The sequence below is a fragment of the Trachinotus anak genome, unplaced genomic scaffold (assembly GCF_046630095.1).
Source record: "Trachinotus anak isolate AG129_WGS33_773 ecotype Australia unplaced genomic scaffold, CSIRO_AGI_Tana_v1 ptg000002l, whole genome shotgun sequence".
Taxonomy (NCBI): domain Eukaryota; kingdom Metazoa; phylum Chordata; class Actinopteri; order Carangiformes; family Carangidae; genus Trachinotus; species Trachinotus anak.
In genome coordinates this window covers 20,937,543-20,957,675 of record NW_027273853.1, presented here as the reverse complement: position 1 = coordinate 20,957,675, position 20,133 = coordinate 20,937,543, and the positions used below count along the sequence as shown (strand labels likewise).

The following is a 20,133-nucleotide window of genomic DNA, read 5'->3' as shown; positions in this document are numbered from 1 at the left end:
CATATTTGGTGCTTCATCTTTGAGGTTTATATAGTTATAGATATTTGCGGCAAATTTTTACTTTCTGCTAAGATAATTTAAGGTAATGTGGTTATCAATGTCATTTAGATGAATATTTTAACCCTTTTAAATCCACGGGATCACCGGTGACACCGCGGCGCATGCGCATTTCAAATTACCGTGGCTAGTTTGAATTAGATTTTTGCACTTTTCAAGAATTTATAAAAAGAAAGTTGAAGAAAATTAAATTCCGTTTTTGTCCTTTTCTTCTTATAACACACAGTTTTAGGCATTGAACTACATAAGAATGGTAAATACTTGACAGATTTTGAAAGTTCTACTTCTCCCGGAAAAAGGGTGTAAATTATTTACACATAGGGCATTTTTTTGACACAATTATTGACAAAAATAGACAAAAAAAGACCAGGCGTTTTAATAAATATATGTATTATTATGGCGCTAAAAGGGTTAAACACACCTGGTTGTTACGCATCACCTTGCTCAACTGACGTCACAAACTCGCCGTTGCTAGGATACGCTGGCTGAGTTTAATTAACGCTCGATTATTTAAACCATCACACGCTTTCACTTCACAGATTTTACTTTACAGCGTTATTTTATCGCTTTAAAAAAGTTTTGAAGACCGTCCGCAAACTCATGAGAGTGTTATTTTGAAGGCTCTGACAGGAAGGTCGGTGTTATATTCTGGCTAGCTTGTGTAATTTCCAAAGCACAGTGTGTACCAGTGCTGCTGCTGCCGCCTGCCAGTGGTGGTGTGCCCTCTACAGCTACTGCTGCAGGGGACTGTGTCGCATATTCCCCCCCAGCCTGTTGTCTGTCAGCACCCGGTTGCCTTTGGACAAGGACGGTAAGAAATCGACTCCTACTAGACTCAACAAATTAAGTTTTGCGTGTCCGAAATAGCGCCTAAAACGTGTACCGTTAAAGCTAGCAATAGCTTGCATGTGAGCTGAGGTTGTTCCAGCAACGACTCGTCTTTACCAAAAACGGACTTTTCATTGTAGTTAACCATTTTCTAATTTTACAGGTAATTAGATAATGAAATATATGTGTTATAATAAATGAGTGTGATTATATAACGTTGGTTATTGCGGCCCTGTTGTCACTTTGAGGAAATTGAACGATAATTGCATCAACTTGTGTTGTACAAACTAAACTCGTTATGATATTTTTATTTAAACTTTGGAACTTTAATATTAACAGTTTCGGAGCCCCGTTAGTCAGCAAGAGGTTTTATTTTGGCAGTTCAAGCCGGAAGTTTCTCTTTAATCTGGCAAACTTGTCATTAATCAAACTTTTGGTCCGCATGGTGGCACCTCACCTCTGGAGGACGATGTGTGATGATAAACTCAGACTTATCATTTGCTGAGTCAGTGGCAGCGTTGGCGGTTTTCACGTCCAGAAAACGCACATGAGACTAAATAGTAGAGTCCAGCAACATCTAAATTTCCAAGAAACATTTGCTCAGAGACTTCTCACGCCCATCTTCCCACCACGTGTGTCATGTAAGTTGAATTGTTGCATATCGCGGACACAAAACGTACAAACCGAGGGACCGTCGATTTGTGCCTTTGTCCCTCTGTGTCTTCAGGTAGAAGCCACATTGTTCCAAACGCACCAAAAAAGAAAAATAAAAAAATACAATGAATTATCAAGACTCATCACCCCTTTGCAGAGGAGCAAGTGAGAATGTCCTACTGACACAGTGGGCACAGGACATTGCGACACTGAGTGGGACACATGTTTTATGTCATACATGTAACAGCTGTTTTACAGTTAGACAACAAATATCATTGTGATTTATAGCCAGAGCCTGACAAGGATTTCTTTATTTTTTGTTAATGGGTTAATCAGCCAGAATCGACTGTACTATGGGCTGCATTGATTGTCACAGTGGTAGCTCATTATTCTTCCTCTGGCTGTCATTTCCCTCAGGTGAGACGTCCAGCTTCGACTGTGAGAATTAATGTGCCTGAGAGTCTGACACAAGTCCGTTCAATGGCTACCTCGGGCTCCACCGTTTCTGCCTCCCCCACTGCCGTTGTGCCTGAGGGTTTTCATTATGAAACCAAGTACGTTGTCCTCAACTACCTGAGAATGCTGCCTGTTGGTAGATCACACACACTAACTGCAGCTGAAGGTAAGAGGGACGACTTGAAACTTGTGGTTCTCTTCATGTTGTGCAGTCTGACATATATAGGGAAACATTTTTTGGATTTACACTGCACACAAATAGAGTTGTGTGCACATGCATACTTGGTAGTAACAGAAAATATTCTGGGTGTGTAGGAAGGTTGGCACCTGTTTACCAGCTTAATTTAGCTGCCTCTGCCATTGGCTTAGAAACTCACCCAAAGACTGCGCACATTTAAACATGACATTAATGAAGCAGCCAGTGCTTGTAAACAAAGACATCTAAGATTAGCTACAGTCATTCCAATATGTTTTTCAGAGTAGCTGTCTTTACAGAGGGTTTTATAGCAACCTTGTGCCATGACCTCAGGTTTGCAGCATTCCTGTTTTCAATCTTGTTCGCTGCGTGCCTGGCATGCAAAAAAACCAAAAATAAAACACACACAAAATGTCTTTTGAACTTATTTGTTATATGGAGTGTCACATATGTGCATGCCCTGACTCTTTCTATCAGGATTTTAGGCCAGGCACGCCACTCGCTCTGTCTCGGGTTGAAGAACAGAACCTTCTGTGCTTGGGCATGTTGAGAGAGAGAGGAAAAAAAAAAAAAAAAAAAAAAACAGAAGGAGGGAGGGGAAGTTCTTTATATTTCCTGTCCCTTTTATTGGTGTGTGCATGTTTAGAATGGGTGGAGAAGGGCAGATGAGTGGCTGATCCCTGCTTTCCGCTTGACCCGGTCCAATTTCTGACAGCCTGTCATGTGTAATCACCGTAGGATTACTCACACGCCAATGGACCAAAGCGAAATAGTTGGCCGGCTAGCTGTCTGGCTGAATGCTGAAACAGCACCAAGCCCAGGAAAAACCAACACTGGTCCTCAGGGTTTTCATGTATGAGCTGCAGTGTAGAGAGAGAGAGTGAGGAGGGGGTTCACTTAGTGTCCTCTTTGTGGAAAAAAAACTTCAGTATTTAATTTCCCATTTGTTAAATTCATGAAGAACGATATTTCAAGGTCATTTGTATTTCATTGCTATTGGCTGCTAGTCCCCAGTTCAGCTGTACTGTCTCAAACCAACAGAACTAGTGGAGTCCACATCCCATCCCAGTGGAAATAACCAATGTCTTTGAGTGTGTGAAGAGGCAAGAGTGTCACCCTTCCTTATCAAATGACTTCTGGACCTTTCCAGACTGAATGGTTCACATTCAGTGAATGTGAACGCTCGCGGTCATACACCCAAGCAGCCTTCTGCATAAGCTGTGCAATGGTGTCTTGCATGCATGTGATGACAGAGCACCGTTCTCAGTTTTTACTTTTGAGTTCAGAAACATCATGCTGAGGGGGACTAGAGGGAATGACTTGAAAGTAAAGGGTGTTAGTAGTAGTCTGCAAACATTTTCTACCCTCCAAGAATGTCTGAGTTTAAATATGCACAACTGGTCTGTTTGGCAAACTGTGTGTGTTTAATCATGCTAACTGTGTGAGCGCCATCAGCTCATCATAATGCATAAAGTCAAAGAATGGCACGTTTTACCTTTCGGACCTAATCCAAATCCTTTAATATTGGATGTCTGCTGATACCAAGTCAGATCCTATATTTATTCTTACTTACTTGGTTTTTTTTAAGGTCTAAATGACACAGCTCTACAATGCACACTTAAAGTCTGCAAATTTTCATTTCTATTTTCCTTTATTTAACCAGGTAATTAATTGGTTAGAGACTTAAAATCTTTTCCAAAAGGCCTGCATAAGAACATTTTTAAATTTAATAAAATAGCAATAGAGACAACATAAACAAACTAAAACACTGTCACACACTGCAGAAGAGCATACCAAATATCCAGTCATGATGCAGAAACAGAACCTATACCGGAAACAGATTTTCTTTACTGGTTTTTGTGTAATATCTTGTAAAATTCTGAGTGGTATTTGTGAAGAATCAGCTTGTGTGCATCTGCATGTGTGAGAGAGAGAGAGAGAGAGAGCGAGAGGGCGAGGGAGGGAGGGAGAGAGAGAGCGAGAGAGAGTTGGTTCATACGTCATGTGCCTATCTCTTTCAGGAGATGGCCAGAGTGAGAGAGAGAGGACTATAACAATAAAAAGGCAGATAGAGGAAGAGCTGAGGCAACTGGAAGATGAAATCACTGCCTGTAAGTGGACACACACACACACACACACACACACACACACACACACACACACACACACACACACACACACACACACACACACACACACACAATGTTTTGGTTACAAAATACAAGAAATATTCCTTCTCAAGTATTTACTTTATGGATTCAAGTCTCCACAATGGTTCAGAAATAACAGCAATGTGGCTTTGTGTGGACACTTAAGTACATAATGCAGATATATACACAGTTACAATAGTTGAAAGTACAGTGCTCTATAAATAAATGTAAGGAAACACAAACTCAAAAACCTCAATGCTTTAAAACTTTTTTTTGTCAGTTGTACATTTTCTGGCTTTTCTTTTTAATGCAGACAGTTGGCCTGTCTGTGCAAAGGAATCCAGAAGTCCATGTTCGTCAGTGTAAAACATGAGATATGATGAGTAAGAGAATGATGGTTTCTTATATAGTATAGCATTGCTTCAGACCACAGATGAGCTTTTTGAATGACTGATGGTTTGCTGTGAGCCAGATTTTTATAAGTAGATGATTTTCTTTCCTTCTTGACAACTTACATCCTTGATTTGTCACAGAAGGTGTTCCCAAAGTGAGACACTCAGTCTAATGCTAGTCAGTGAACCATAGTAAGTAACCCAAACTTTCAGAATAATCTTATAGAGTCTTTCAAACTCCTTGTGCAGTCGGAAAAATATATTTGCCTGAATTTAATGTTCTCACTAGTCTGTCTGAATGTTCATTAGATTTTATGAGAGTGTTCCACGGTACCATCTCAATAAAATTTGATTCAAATTTTTTATTTTTTTTGCTTTTCTCCACTGTTACCACCCTACATTTTTCTTCTCTGGCAAGGCAAATGATTCCTATAAATGAACTGCACTGCACTGTGTGAGATTCTTATGTCCTGTGGTGTGTGTGTGTCTGCAGCCGTTCCCACTACAGGCTTCGACCGCCACTCATCACTGGTGTTCAGTCCGGCCAACCCAGAGACCTCTATTGAAGACTGCCTCGCTGTGATAGGAGACCAGGTGGCCAGAGAGCTTGACAAAGACCTGGCAGAAGCTGTACACACACTACTCACAGGGTTAGTTTTGCAGAGCTGTGACCACGTTTGGGGGAAAAAAAAAATCATAGAATGGATTTCAGTTCTCAGGGCAATGCTGGTATAGATAAATTTGATGTTAAATTTTCACCCTCAGTTGTCTCTGCTTTGAGATCATTACCTCTACTTCTTACAAATGGGAAATCCAAAACATACATTTCACATGGAAACATTATTGTGGGTGTCAGTGGAGCAGCCACACTGTAATACTGATTGGATCCACAATCTCAAACTCACTGTTACTTTACTGCGGCTTTTGTTTATTTTCTTCTGAGTGAACTCTTGAACTTAAGAAGTTATACAGTCAAGTGAGGGAGTGTAAGCAAAGGAATGTAAACAAAACTATGAAAAAATGACACAGAAAATATAAAACTATAAACTAAAATATTACATGAGATACAGATAGAGTATAAACAGTGCCATCAGTTCATATCCCAGTCCTCCCTCATTAAAACAGTCCCATATGCAAACAGTTTCCTCCTGAATTTCTTCAGTTAACACACATTCTGTCACATGCGCACACACACACACACACACACACACACACACACACACACACACACACACACGCATATATACTCATTCATTCCTGCTTTTCAAAACCAGACAACTTTGGAAATCCAGGAGTCATTGGGAAAGGAATGGTCTCACAGTGCTCAGTCACAAGCTTAACCCAAATATCTTGGCTATTTGTACTGTATTGAAATATGTGCTAGTATTTGCCTTTGGTTGAGACTGCACATAGATAACAAAAATGACACCAAACTGTTGCAGATCTTATGCACTTAAGTGAGTATTGCAAATGTGCAATACGCTTAATCCCCAGATGCTTCAGTAGAGCAGCTTAGTGGCTGTATGTGGTTGGACTGGGCAACTTCCGACTGTGAATGAGTGGAACTTTGTGAGTGTGGAGTGGGACATGGTGGCAAAAGTGCATTCATAGATATCATAGAAATCCCTCAGAGAGTACATAGTGGGTTTTGCTGCTTGGTTATATAATAATATGCAGAAATGGAAAAGAATACAAGGCACACAGATTTGTGGTTAACATCCATGTTAAAAGACACACATTTACTCAACACAAATAAAATTCAGGTAAGTTCAACATACATCTGACTCCATGGAAGCAGATAATATGGTCTGGACGACAACAGCAACAAATTTTCTATCTGACTACATTTATAGGTCAAACCTCAGTATTTTCAGTCAGATAGGCATCCAGATATGTTTTTATCAGCTTTCAGTAGGTGAACAAAAATGTTGATGTTAGATACTGAATATGATGTCTGACAATTATTGTTGTGTTCTTTTTAATATGTCCTAAACAACTAAATGTTTAATACTAGTGATGGCGTCTCTGTGTGTTTCAGGCGTCTGGACTACCAGAGTTTCAGAGACACAACACTGACCCTCTCACACACACAGGCAGGCTGGAGCAAGGTGAGCCAGCCATGAGTTTTATTTCTCCTCTCTATACAAAAGCCTTTTAAAATTGCTCAACACATGCAAAAGGTGCAGCAATTGTTCTCTGCACAATTTTTATATATTTGCACCTAATGTCTCTTTACTTAAGTCTCCACTCCTTTGTCCGTTTTTTTGCCTCCCCCTTTACTTCTCTTTTCTTCCCTCTCTCCCAGGTGCTGGTGCCTTTGGTGCTGCTCCAGGCTTTGCAAAGCAAGGGCCAGTCCGTGACAACTCTGTTGCAACTGGGGGTGCGCTTGCTAGAGGAAGATGAAGCTGACTACATTATTCAGCAAGGGGGATGGGTGAGTTTTAAGCACGCAAGGGAGGACACCATAAATGCAAACCAGTACATTTTATTCTCAGTCACCCTTAAAACAAAAATAACTTCCTGTTCTTGTACCAAGCCCGTTCAGATGAGCAAGAATTTTAGTTTAGCACAAAAACAAAAAACACACACATTAACACTAACAAAACATTATTCATGAGAAGACTAGAGTAGAAATGTAACTAAAAAGCTGTGCAAATTAATGACTTTTACAATTATAAATATAGTGATATAATCTAAAGGGTCAAGTATAAGTTTAGCATAATCAAGAGCAGCAACCAGTTGCTGCTTCTTAGTTGCATTAATGACAAACTATTTTGCAAGATTCTGCAGATGCAGTAAGGATAAAACAGGAAGTTGGGATGTTGTGTAAAGTGAACAGGAAAAAAGCTTAATATAGATGTACGGGCTTCTAAATGGCCAGATGGGGGCATCAGTGTGCTACCTGTACAGTTGTTTCATACCTCAGAGTCCCTGCCCCTGTTGGGATCAACAACAACTCCATAACCATAAACATGAGATTAAAATGTACGTCATACTGGAATAAGTATGTATGATTACAATAAATCCTCAGCAGATAATGTACATAAATAACCTGATAATATTTCAGTCTTATCAACCTTATAATTCTTTATTAATCCTATTTTCATTCTTTAGTTGGTCCTCTCGTTGTGGAATAATGGCCTCATTGAAAAGTAAACCAGTGACTCCAGTCCAGTGCTCTAACTTTAATGTAACACTGCTGGTGATTATTTACAACATTAACCTTAATCTGTTGACAACATTCAGTCATGGTTTGCACCAAAAATGTACTTGTATTTCTGTGGCTTTTTTCTGTAAGAAAAAAAAGATTTGCATATTTAATGAAGATAATAAGCTTGTTCAAACATTGAGGTGGAGCTGAACAGTCATCTTGGCACTTGCAGATCACCTGTGCATGTTGCGACTGATACAGGTGAGAACACCCTGATATAAAGCAACTCCAGGGTGGAGTTTACTCAGGAGTATGTCTCCTTGTGGTTCTTACTGCTCTCTGTGCTCACACCTTTCTTGTTTTCATATTCTCCTACATATGTTACTTTTGCAACTACAACTTTTCTTGTAATTTAGAGTTGCATTTTTTTCAGTGATGATATTAGCGAAGCTTCTGCTCTCCAGCAATATAATAAGTGGAACACATGCGTCACAGATGTCTCCCCATGAACCAGGTCATACTGACGAGCAGTCACGTGACCTGACATGTTAACCACTGCCCTGGTCGCCATTACCTCATTGTCATGATGCTCGGCCTGGTTTTCATGCAATGTAACGTGTACACTGGCTCCAAACAAAGCCACATTCTTGCTCTGCGTTATGTCACAGGGGATGAACAGATGAGGGACAGGATCAGTAATGGAGGCATAAAGACAGAGGAGGAGGGAGAGACAGAGAGAGAGACAGAGAGAGAGAGAGTGCATGAAGAGACTGGCGATAGGATAGGAGGGAATACGAGGGAGAGGAGGGGCGAGAGATGAGGAAGAAAGGGGGTGGGCATGGTGAGAGAGCATAGTGAAATCTCCATTAGTTTGACAGCTGCCTCTATCCACACTTCTCTCCAACTGGCTTTCTACCTCCACTCCATCTCCCAGACTCTCTTGTCTTTTTGACTCTCTTGAGCTTTGTCTATTTGAGTGTGAACCAGGGGGTTTCAAGACTTCGCATTGAGGTAGGATGTTTTATTTTGGATGCTGAAGCAACTACAGAGTGCGCTCATTGAATCTGATGTGTATGTGTGAGTTTGTTCTGGGAGACAGAGTTACTGTGCAGTGGGATCAAACTCTCTACAGATGCTAATTGCTAATAAATGAGGAGAGCAGAGACATTTTTCTTTTATTCAGTCATTCATCCTTTACCACAGTTTGCTTTGAAGCGGCAGAAGAGAGATCTGCGCAGATTAGTACCGGTCACTTTTCTGTGTTGAATTGTCGAAAAGTGGATATTCTGTTCGCCTTGTCCTCTTCCACGACATTGTAACGGTAGTGCAAGTGACACACCACGCAAGGTTTGGGTGGCTCTCATCATTGCCCTTTGTTTAGTTACACCAGACTACAATAAGGACTGTTATGACCCTAATGTTATGTACACTTCATTTGGCAGGAACAAAACCAGCAGCCCTCAGACAGTGCACAGCCAGGGGCGGATAGGAGAAGGACACGATCGGGGAGGGACAAGAGAGGGGAAGGTGCAAAAAGAAAATGGCCTACATGGTGACAGAGATTCTAGTCTGTCTGTGTATTATTGTTGGCCTGTCCTCTTCAAGCATCAGACAGCTGTGCTTCTGATAGTGCAAACTGCTGCGTGAGGCCTGAGTGTGCACATCGGCCATTTCATATTACAGTCCTTGTGAGTGTGATGTAATATGACGCCAGAGGTTTGCAAGTGGCACGTTGACAATTGCACCTGACCTCCTGGCAAAGAGAAAGGGATAATGAAGACATACGTCATTTGACTATCAGTTTATTATCAAATAAGCTGCAGTAAAAGCAGCATATTTTAAAGGGCAATAAAGCAATTTCCATAAGCCCTTAGTTTTATGTTGGCAATAGCTGCTGCTGCAGCTTAGAAACAGTGAAGTTGCAGTGATGATATTTTAAGGACAAGGTGCTGTAAGGGTTGCAGCCTGGGCTGAGTCAGGGCGCATCAGACTGTACAGTGTAACATTGCTCCCCCCATGTTACGTAAGCACCCTCTCAGCAGCTCCAGGGTGAAAAAATGTGCATCACTGTGCCACTGCACTGACATGAGACTGGACTAGAGCAGAGTGCCTGAGCAGGCAGAGGAAGCCCCAAAAATAACTCTAATAATCCTCTAAAAACATCATCACCAGGGGCTTGACTGGCCCACTTGTAGCTTACTGAAAAACTTGCTACAGCAGCAACACACAGGCTGACTGCCAAGGTTTTAACAGGGCAGCCATCCATTTCTCTGTCCCTCTGTCTGTCCATGAGTCTCACTGCTGCCACAACACTGTTGATGATGACTGGCCAAAAACCAATATTTACTGATGCAAGTTGCATTGCTGCACGCACCAAGAGACTCAGTGTAAAAGGGAATTAGCTCAAGGCTCTCCCAGAGTCAGACTGCATCAGCAGAAACTCAAGTTGTCAAAATAACCATGCCTGGTGTTGGGCTATTTTATACTGCAGGCAACAATTAACAAGGGACAGTGATGTGCGGGTGTTTGTGAAACTTAAGGTGGTACAGTTTGCCTAAACATGACAATCAAATACAAATGATTGCTAAGAATGTATTTGCTTTTCCATCATTTATTGAAAATATGAGGAAGAGATTTTTGATGTGAGCCTGTATTTGTGGATTTTGGGTTAATGGAGATGTGAGAACTCACAAATGTAACTGTAAAGTACAAATTCTAGTGAGGTACATAAAACGTCTGTGTATGTGGTGATGAAAATTCTTCCCGTGGTCAGATATTTCTGATTTCTGTTTGGATAGCCAGTCTGTGCAATAATAAGTTAGTTTAATGACCAGAGGCCAGCTGATAGCCCTCTCTCAGTCCTGGGTCTCAGTCAGCTGCTATGTGACCTCTTGCAGTGCGTCTCCATTAGGAACAGTGATGACATAATCCTCAATAATGGCAAGCGCACATATGAGCCAGTGAACATTACATTGATCAAAATAATCACAAAATTGAAAACTGTCACTGGTTCATACTGGTTTGAGATACTACCAAACAGGTTGACATTTGTTTATGTGGAAACGGTGCTTCTTTGTAACAACCCAGATCTGAAGTTTTGATTTGCAAGTGGATGCAACATGTTGACCTTAAGTGGGAGTCATGTGCCAATGTAGCAAGTACTTGTAACAGTCACAAAAATGTCCCTTTTTTCAGGGTCTTTTGAGCAGGGGCTATGTTACCTGGCCCCTCTCAGTGACAGTGTTTTTATATCAGAGCAGTGTAAAGTTGTGTTTCAGTGAAGCACAACTCAGTGAGAGGGAAAAGGCAAAAAGCAATGAGGGACAGACTGTTCACCGTTGACTCCACCTCAGGAATGTGGACTTGTTTTATGTAGTTTGTATTTGCCTTGGGGTGAGGGTGGAGAACTGTGAAACACACCTGACAACAGAACACCTCTTAAAAGTTTAGTATGTTTCCCAGCTTCAGCAGTGCACAGGAACAACATGGAACATACAAGCAAGAACAGATATTTCAATTCAGAGTGGATTGTCTTCTCAGGTGTGTTTTTCTTTCAGTGTTTATTCTTTTTGTTAAATTATTGCTGCAGGTTTCAGGAGAGTGCAAGAATTGTTGTTAACATTAATCTTTTTGTGTTATTATTAGTAACAGTGTCTCTAATGTTGGTCTGCAGCTGGTGAAATGGTGCATTTTTCCTGTATAATTTTTATACTTTGAGTTTTGTTTGACAGCTACCATCAAACTCCTGAAAATTATAGAATAAGTGGTTTATAGTTGGTGCATGTATTCTACAGTTGGGAAACCCAGTTGGTATTATTCATTAATAACAGGGTCATTTTTACAGTGGCACCAACTCCCTTTTGAGGTTTAAACGTGAGAACTCTGTAGCGATAGAACCTTTAAAAGCAGGAGGAGGATTGATTGTAACTGTTCTCGAGTACCATCAGCAACCTTTGGCTGTGGATTTTCTACCACGTGGCATCCCTGTCCTGTCCTGTATCCTGAGGGTTTTGTGAAACACTCTTGCTCTCCCTCATGCAAATCAGCTTATGGAGAAAGCAAATGTTGGATAACGATGGAGCGCCGATTTAATCTCTCTCCTGCCTCCCAGGATGCAGCTGCTTTGCACCACACTGAGTGTCCTTGTAAGGAAAATAACCTTGACAGCTTAGCTGTGTCATTTAAAAATCACCTTAACATAGGTGATTACTAGTTTACATATGCTTCTTCAGGAGTTGAGTGGTGTGTTGATCAGATGCAAATTGAAGGTTATGGACGCTGTAAAGAACACAATGTCCTATTACCATGTTGTCAAATGAGAGAGTGTTGCCTGTGGAGCTGGCCTCTGCTGTCGGGATCTTTCCGTCTGCCGCTCACACAAACACACAAACTCTCACCCGCCCTGTTAGACAAACACATCTGTACCCACTGTCTGTTTGAATCTCATCTGCTCAGGTCACACCTATGTGACATACACAGCATGACAACAGAGAAGCCTGCTTGTGACGGACCCAAATTTAACATCAGCCTAGTCAAGCTCAGTTCAACATCTGTAAATGCAGATCAGTTATTTATCGCACATACAACCTTGTCTCAGCATTTTCCACATACTAGATGCAACTGCTCAGACAGATGTTGGCTGTGCTAATGTGGTTCTGTGTATGGCAGCCACTTCGGTACAGGTTGAAATACCTCGACTGCTATCGGATGGACTTCCATGAACGTTTGTACAGATATCCATGGTCCCCAGATGATAAACCTTAACTGACTTAAGTGCCACCATGAGGTTGACATTTGTGGTTCTGAGTGAAATATGTCAAATATTGGATGGATGACTGTGGAATTTGGTACACACACTCAAGTTCTCATTACTATGACTTGTGTTAAGTGCTGCTTATTCATTGCACAGCCAGATGTATGTCCTCAGCATTGTGTCAACCCTGGAGGATGTGCAGATGTTAGCATCATTCTAAGGCAGAAAAACAACTACTGAAGAGCAACGGCTGAGACTTACTGCGTCTTATTGTAACACATGAGATGGGAAGTCCAAAGCTGAGGCCTGTAAGCCAGGACTCACAGGGCCTGCTACTGTGCTAGATTTTACTGTTTGACAATGTGAGAGGAAGAAGAAGAAGGCAACTAACTCAACATTGTATTAACCTCTTGATTCATCCGGGAGCGTGCCCTCAAGGTAGTGAGCGTGTCATTATGTATCTTGTTCTTTAGTGCTCATTGTGCAAAGTCATTGGCCTGTTTTTGAGCCACATACTGTAGATTCTGCTCCACTTCTCCGCATGCTCAGCAAAACGGAAATATATGGCAGTTATGTCATGACAATCCAGCTTTAGAAATTAGTTTGACCTTTTTAATATTATAAGGTCGAACATGAATTCAGTTCAGGAGTCACTTCTGTTTGGTTCAATTAACTTACATGTGTTTTGCATGAGCAAACTGGCCTCTGTGTCAGTTACTCATACCCACATGATCATGATATACCTGTTACATAATAGGAAAACATTAGAGATGCTTGATCCAGTGTTGGGTAGCAGCTGCGTACCACTAGGTGGCACAAAAGGCTAACTTAGGGAATGAAGCAGCATAGTGAAAGTGTCAAAACACAGAAATATGATTAGTTGTTGGAAGTTTAGATGGCATAAGTTGATTTTATGATTTTAAACATAATTTTACCTGTATGACAGAGTTGGCATCAGTTTATGAACTTATTATAGTTTATTATTTTTTCTTGGGTGAAATTTGTCCTCCATAATGTCACAGCCAAAGAACGAGATCACAGTACAATACAAAATATAATTATATCATCTCTGCTCCTGGTCTGCCACAGGGTGAAATATTCAGGCTTCAGTCAGAGGAGGAGCGAGGTGTGACCATTGCTGAAGACAGTAACGACATTTACATCCTCTCCGGGGAGCAGCATCCTGACCAGCTCAGCCCTCCTTCGTCACTCCTCTGCACTGGAGACAACAGCAGTGAGCAGAGCTCCTGGCAGACAGAAAGCTTACCTGTGTCTCTGGCCGGCCACGAGTCTTGGGCACAGGTTGGTGCGATGGACCCTGAAGACATCAAGAGCCTGGACAGCAATGAGGGCATGGCTCTGGCCGAGGAGCGCAGTGAAAACAACTCCTCAAACTCAGACATTGTCCACGTAGAGCGTGAGGAGGCTGAGCTGCTGGAGGAAGGCGGTGAAGTCGGAGCAATAGAGGAGAGCATGATGAGCGTGTTAGGCACAGAGAGTGAGCTGGCCGAGCTCAGGGAGGAATTCAGGGACCAGACTCCGTCTGTTCCCGTGTCAACCGAGGCAGACTCCACAGCTCCAGCATCCCTGATTTCATTAGAGGAGCCAGTTGTGATAGAGACGCCTGCGAGTTTGTCCGCAGAACCTTCCCTCATCTCCTCAGAACCAGAGCTGCTTTCCCCCGCCCCTGAAGTTGCTGCCCCCACTCCTGCTGAGCCAGAACCTACGGAACCTTTACCTGTTCCTGCTGTGGAACCAGAGCCTGAGCCAGAACCAGCTGCTGCCACTACACCAGTGCCTACTGAGGTGGCACCCCCATCTCTAGACAAGGAAACCCTTTCGGCACCAGCAGGGCCTGAAGCCACACCTGAACCAGCCCCTGAACCAGAACAGGACCCGGAGCCCGTTGCAGTGCCTCCCCAGCCAGAGGAGCCCCAGCCAGAGCCAAAGACTGTGGCAGAGCCAGCTCTGGCCCCGCCGGCTGCACCCCTGGTCCCTGAGGCTGCAGAGGCCCCTGTAGAAGCCCCAACTGAGGAGCCGCCAGTGCAGCCTGAGCCGGTGCCGGAGTTCCCAGCACTGCTTTATGGAGGTGCTGCACTGGTGGCCCTCGCTGCTGTAATGGCATACGGTGTGCTAAGCTACAGGAGGAAGTAGAATAGATAAGTATCTGTCTCAGATGTTATGGTAGAAATAAATGTATTAGTAAGCACATGGTGGGACTCTCCTTACAAATTGTGTAGGCTTTATCAAATGAGGCAGATTTTTTTTTTTTTTTTTTTTTTTTAACCTATTCTGCTTTCACCTCATCCACAACCTTACTGCTGGGAGTCCTCACTGCTTAACTCCAGGTACAAACATAAAGGTGGGGGGGGACAATGCACTCCAGTGTATTCCTTATTTTCTTCCTCGCGTGGAACTTTATGTTTACTCTTCAGACTCCAGCCCTTCATCACCTAGATTTTTAAGTGTGTGACTTTTATCCCTGTCCTTTCAGTTTGTTTTGTCTGTGGCTTTACTGTTTGGATTGTGGTGTGTCATTTGAGTCAGTGTTAGCTACATGGAAAATTCACTGACTCTCTTAGCTGGAGAAAACCTCATAGTCCACATTTGCTCTTGCTGTGTGAATTCAGGTTTTCTTGCCCTCTCTCTTTCTATGCATTGAAGTACAATCTCTTTACATTTTTCCCCTCCAACTATGATGAGTTACTCTGACACTTTCTCTGATAACCAAATGTATGTTATGGTGAGGATATGGAAATTAAACGAGTAATTTGAAACCACTTCTGAAAGCAACAACAAATCAGGCATATTAGATCATATTTATGTTCCTTCTTTCTGTGTTGCACAAAGGATTTGTATGTGTTTACGTGCAGCATGTTTTTAGTTTTTGTGAATTGCAACATTAAAAAATTTTGTCCAAGGATGGATTAAAGTGTTTGAATGTTTCCTAAGGTACAGTACTGCTGCTGGGCTGCACACTCCAGGGTCTTAAGTTATGCTTATGCCACCATTAGTGTGTAAATCTGAATATATTGAGAAGGCCCAAGAACCTGTTGATGGATTTTACAATTTTATTCATACAGTATCTTTTAAATATACCTTCTTTTTTTTTTTTGGAGTGGCTATATCCTTGTGTAAACTGCACTACAACTTGTTTGCATTGAAGAGGAACATGTCAGCCACTGCTTATGATTACCATGCCAAAGTGAGCAGTATTACTCCAGATCAGGAGTGAAGAAGGAATGTAACTGCATGCGTGAATTCACTCTTCCCTTTAATGAAAATCTATTTCATGGTTTCATTTACTGGATGGGCAACTTCCCCACTCAAATCACCTTTTCTAACTGGTGCCTTTAGCCGTCAGTATTTCGCCCAGTACCCTATCTATTGCTGACTCATGCCACAGCTTTCCAACGACTTGTGAACCTGTCGCTGTTTTTCTTATTAGGATATCAACTCCATACCCTCCCTGAGTAGAATATGAGGGTGAAGTCCACTGTGAGTGTTGAAGGTAAAAATAAAAACAGCATCAACCTTTCACATTAAGAAGGCCGTTACAAAGATTTAAAGTACTTTAAACAAAAAGGTTTATACACAGACATTTGACCTATGAGATAATGTGTTTGCACGTGTTTATCACCAAGCTGATTAAATCTACTCAGTCACTACTAAGCCAACAAATGGTAAAGAAGAAGTTCCTTAACAGGAAATGTGAACTGATATGGTGGAATGTCCCCTGGTTTACGAACTTGAATGGAAAGTTAGTTACCCTTCCGTCTGGGAGCTTTGTGTCATTTAGTTAGTCGTGTCACACATGATTAAAAAGATATCAAACCATGTTTCACCCTCGCTGCTGCTGCTGCCGCCGCCACAATCTAAATATTTCATCTTTGAGGACTTGGGGGGTTATTGTAAGTTGTCTCACCATGAGAATTTATGAATGGCTGTTAGACTATAGCACTGGACAGACACCATCTTCTTTAATGCAAAAAGGATTTTTCCATGTATGTCTCAGTATTACACATTGTAATACCCACAGACTCACACTATGAAATGTAAAAGGGAAACTGTTAAAGTAACAGAGCAGGATGGATGTCAAAAGGTCCCGACCCCAACACTTTGTACCTTTCCTACAGTACACTGTTTGAAATGAGAATAATAAAAACATTCAACTATTTGAGCAGCTTTCTGTGGTGGTTTGTGAAAATGCTTGAGTGTGTAAATTTCAATTTTACAAACTTAATGTTTATGGGATATAAAATACAATCTAAATTTATTTTAAGGTTGAAAGTAAATTTAAATTCCAGGGACAATACTGTTTATTTGTTCAAGTTACAACATAATGGCAATATTCATATGCCAGAAGGAAAATAACTGAATGCAAAAAAAAAAAAATCATGTAATTCAAGTATGGAACAAAAAGATACACTTTAACGCAAGAGTAAACGGAAGAATTACGATGCAGAGTGCATAAAGTAATCAAAAAATTCAAGTGTCACCACCTCAATCTTCAATTTCCCTTTTACAAAATATGAAAATCAAATGATTCATTATCACTTTCCTTTAGTATGAAAAGTGTTAAGTGAAAACAGCTCCTTTCACAGTGGACTGGTCATGAGGAGCAGGTGCCAGTTTCAGATTCAGCTGTCTTCCACCACACATTTCTCTACTATTTCCTCTCAGCCTGCAGTTCTCAAGTCACCTGGCACTTCTGAGGATGATGTACTGCAACGCAGTGTTGAAGAGGTTCTTCAGAAATCTCGGAGCCTGCTGACACACTCCTTTCACCAGGGTGAGAGTGAGGGCCATAATGACTTGCTCCTGGGGTAGATGCTGTGGAATCGTGATGTGCCTCATAACCCACTCCACCTCCCGGGAGAGGTAGTTATTCCACTGCTGAGATACAAATAACATAAAGCAGAGCTTAAAATACACCATTCACATCATCACACTCCACGTGTTTTATAGTGGACGTGGGTAGCCTTGCCTCAAAAAGACCACCTCACTGTTATGAAACCAAATTAACATTTAATTAAACTTTACCTTCAAATAAAAAAAAGGGCAGAGGCATCATTTAACACAGCAAGTGTCATATAGACATTTTATGAGTGTGTGGCTATTATTTGGACCATCATCTACTCACTGAATTGATCACAAGACATTGTGTCAGTACCTCAGACAAATTTAATGACAGATTAATAGTTTTATCAAGCCAAAAAGCGAAACATTTGCAGATTATTGTTTGAGATATCAGTTTAAGATATTGTCATTTGTGATGGGACATTGCTCATGGCAATATTCTTGACAGTTAACTATTTTTTTAAATTGTCTATTGAATATGATACATCATAGGTTTCAGAAAAATTTGGTTATGACATAGCAAATTCTTGCAAGGATGACTACTGAGTGAGTACTGGCCGAGTCATTCCAGATAATGACTATCGTATCATCTACAATTCATATTTGCCTATGCTCTGAGCATACTCACTTCACAGAGGGAGCTTGATATGTTCCCTCTCAAGTTCCTGGTAGCCTGAGCCACGACACTGCGTTCAAGTTGGTCCGCGATTACTCTCAGCTCCTCTGCAACCTGCTGAGGGACTGCTGCAGCTTCATGGTTTCCTTCAGGAAAATGAGATTGCCCAAACATCAGTACACTTGAGTCAATATAGTGTTTAATGCCTCTGGATTCAACAGGAAGGGAAGTGGAAGAAAAGGGGGCTCCCATAAGTAGACATACAGCAACAAGAGTCCATCTATAATTAATTCTCTGAAATGGTTGACAGGAGTCTCTTCCTGCTTTCACTTTGAGTCACACATTGATAAGCTGTTTTCAGTCACAGTAAGAAATCAGAGCGCTCTGATTGCAATAAACAAGTGTATTAAAATACTAATTTGAGTCTGTTTATTTTAGGTAAATCCAGCCAGCGACGTTAGTTTTGCTTTGAGAACAATCAGCCACAAAAAGAGAAACGCGAAACAGCTGATCTAAGTTTGTTTTGCTGCTATGAAACTAGTTGTTAAGTCACAGTTTGAAGCTGGTTTAGTTTCTGTTACTCACTAGGCCACTGCAGATCCACCACAGGATGAATGTCGCTGAAAGAGCTTGAGACAGAGCTGATCGGGTGACCATCGGTCTCAAGGTCCCCATCGTCCAGGGTCTCTATCCTGGGGCCATTGCAGTTGATGTCCCGGGTGAGATTTAATCCTGTGCCCAGGGCAAGAAGCTCCTTGCTGTACTCGACGTTGCTACAGTCCGCTTGAAGAAAGGCCAAAATGACCAGGGCAGTGTTTTGACCACCGCTCATATTCAGCAGGTCGTCCATCGATGAACACTGTTGGCCTGTTTTAAATTAGACAACAACGATGAGTGTCTGTTCACTTGAGTAGTTACCCCCGCAAGTCAAATGTTTCGGAAACTCACTGAAGTGATGAAACAAACATTTCCAACCTCCTCAAGAAGTTACACCAAGGAGAAAACTGAGTTAAGTAGCAAACTCATTTCAACTCATTTAAACATTAATGTCATTCAACATTCACAACGACGAACCATGTGAACCGAGATAATGGATTTATTATTAATTATTTCACGGTTGGCTGTCCAGTTAGCTAGAAAGCTAAGCTAGCCTTAACCTTAGTTAACTGCATTAGCTCTAGACGTTAGCTTTCGAGCATCAGTTATCGTTAATGTAATGAAAAAGCAAAAAAAAAAAGATCCTAATTTCACTCACATTCGTTTTCTTAAGCCGGATACGTTAGCTCTTCACTTCATACAACCAACTGAACTCGATGCGCCATAGATCCACCGCCCACGGTGCACACAAGGAGCGGGTCTAAACAACAACCCACGGCTCTACAACCTCTGTCGGACTATCTTTAGCTGTGTTGGCGGGGGGTTCGAGCTCCGCGATGCATTCACAAACCGTCGGACATTCCAACTTCCTGCTCATTATTGCCATTTGATTGGATATTGACAATGGTTAGCCGGTGCATTATATAAACCTCAAGACATCAGAGAACCACACTGTAGACGGAAACAAGTCCCCAGTTGGAAGAGGGATGTAAAATTTAAATTTTCCTGTAGTTGCCAATGCATAAGAGAAAGCCTGCAGTATGCCCAGCTCATCTTTGCTTTACCTAGTTATGGCTTCAACATTTCCTTTTTATATAAATTGCATGGACCAAACTGATAAGTGACTTATGTGACTGATGGTCATGTTACATTGGGTAATATAATACAATATATAAATTGATATGACACGTTTAAAATACCAAAATCACTTAAAGAACTGGGACTATAAATGCACCACAGTAATAATTGACAGTAATCACGTGACCTGCAGTATTAAAAAAAAAAAAAAAAAAAAAAAAATACACAATCGTGTACACAATATGTTGGTCCATCCTTCTTGAGTTCATTCCTAGTTGCAGTTTCACATTCACACAGTCACAGTTCACTGTGGTTATAGATAACACCACTCCACTGGAAAGTTGCT

At 41.5% G+C, this 20,133-nt stretch overlaps 2 protein-coding genes across 4 annotated transcripts; one reads left to right on the top strand and one right to left on the bottom strand.

Moving 5' to 3' along the window:
• The first annotated feature begins 543 nt into the window (after nucleotides 1-543).
• Nucleotides 544-16,814, top strand: bcl2l13 (BCL2 like 13). 3 transcript variants are annotated; one of them, XM_071505283.1, is made up of 7 exons: nucleotides 544-868; nucleotides 1,957-2,161; nucleotides 4,213-4,302; nucleotides 5,227-5,383; nucleotides 6,772-6,841; nucleotides 7,039-7,167; nucleotides 13,727-16,814. In XM_071505283.1, the coding sequence occupies exons 2-7, from the start codon at nucleotides 2,020-2,022 to the stop codon at nucleotides 14,789-14,791; spliced, it is 1,653 nt and encodes a 550-aa protein (XP_071361384.1). In that variant the 5' UTR covers nucleotides 544-868; nucleotides 1,957-2,019; the 3' UTR covers nucleotides 14,792-16,814. The 3 variants fall into 3 exon arrangements, with proteins under 3 accessions (XP_071361384.1, XP_071361402.1, XP_071361393.1); XM_071505301.1 differs by having other exon boundaries at nucleotides 856-868; nucleotides 1,957-2,093; XM_071505292.1 differs by lacking the exon at nucleotides 544-868 and adding an exon at nucleotides 1,302-1,526.
• Nucleotides 16,815-16,938: 124 nt separating this feature from the next.
• On the bottom strand, nucleotides 16,939-19,527 carry bida (BH3 interacting domain death agonist). The gene is made up of 4 exons (XM_071505394.1): nucleotides 19,369-19,527; nucleotides 18,699-18,980; nucleotides 18,126-18,259; nucleotides 16,939-17,533 (listed from the first exon to the last, which is right to left on the bottom strand). The coding sequence occupies exons 2-4, from the start codon at nucleotides 18,961-18,963 to the stop codon at nucleotides 17,336-17,338; spliced, it is 597 nt and encodes a 198-aa protein (XP_071361495.1). The 5' UTR covers nucleotides 18,964-18,980; nucleotides 19,369-19,527; the 3' UTR covers nucleotides 16,939-17,335.
• Between the last annotated feature and the right edge of the window lie 606 nt (nucleotides 19,528-20,133).

Coding starts and splice junctions, on each gene's coding strand:
- bida (XM_071505394.1), bottom strand. CDS start 18,963: ATGGACGACCTGCTGAATATGAGCGGTGGTCAAAACACTGCCCTGGTC. Junction 18,260..18,698: donor GGTGGATCTGCAGTGGCCTA/GTGAGTAACAGA, acceptor ATTTTCCTGAAG/GAAACCATGAAGCTGCAGCA. Junction 17,534..18,125: donor TATCAAGCTCCCTCTGTGAA/GTGAGTATGCTC, acceptor TTTGTATCTCAG/CAGTGGAATAACTACCTCTC.
- bcl2l13 (XM_071505283.1), top strand. CDS start 2,020: ATGGCTACCTCGGGCTCCACCGTTTCTGCCTCCCCCACTGCCGTTGTG. Junction 2,162..4,212: donor CACACTAACTGCAGCTGAAG/GTAAGAGGGACG, acceptor TATCTCTTTCAG/GAGATGGCCAGAGTGAGAGA. Junction 6,842..7,038: donor CACAGGCAGGCTGGAGCAAG/GTGAGCCAGCCA, acceptor CCTCTCTCCCAG/GTGCTGGTGCCTTTGGTGCT.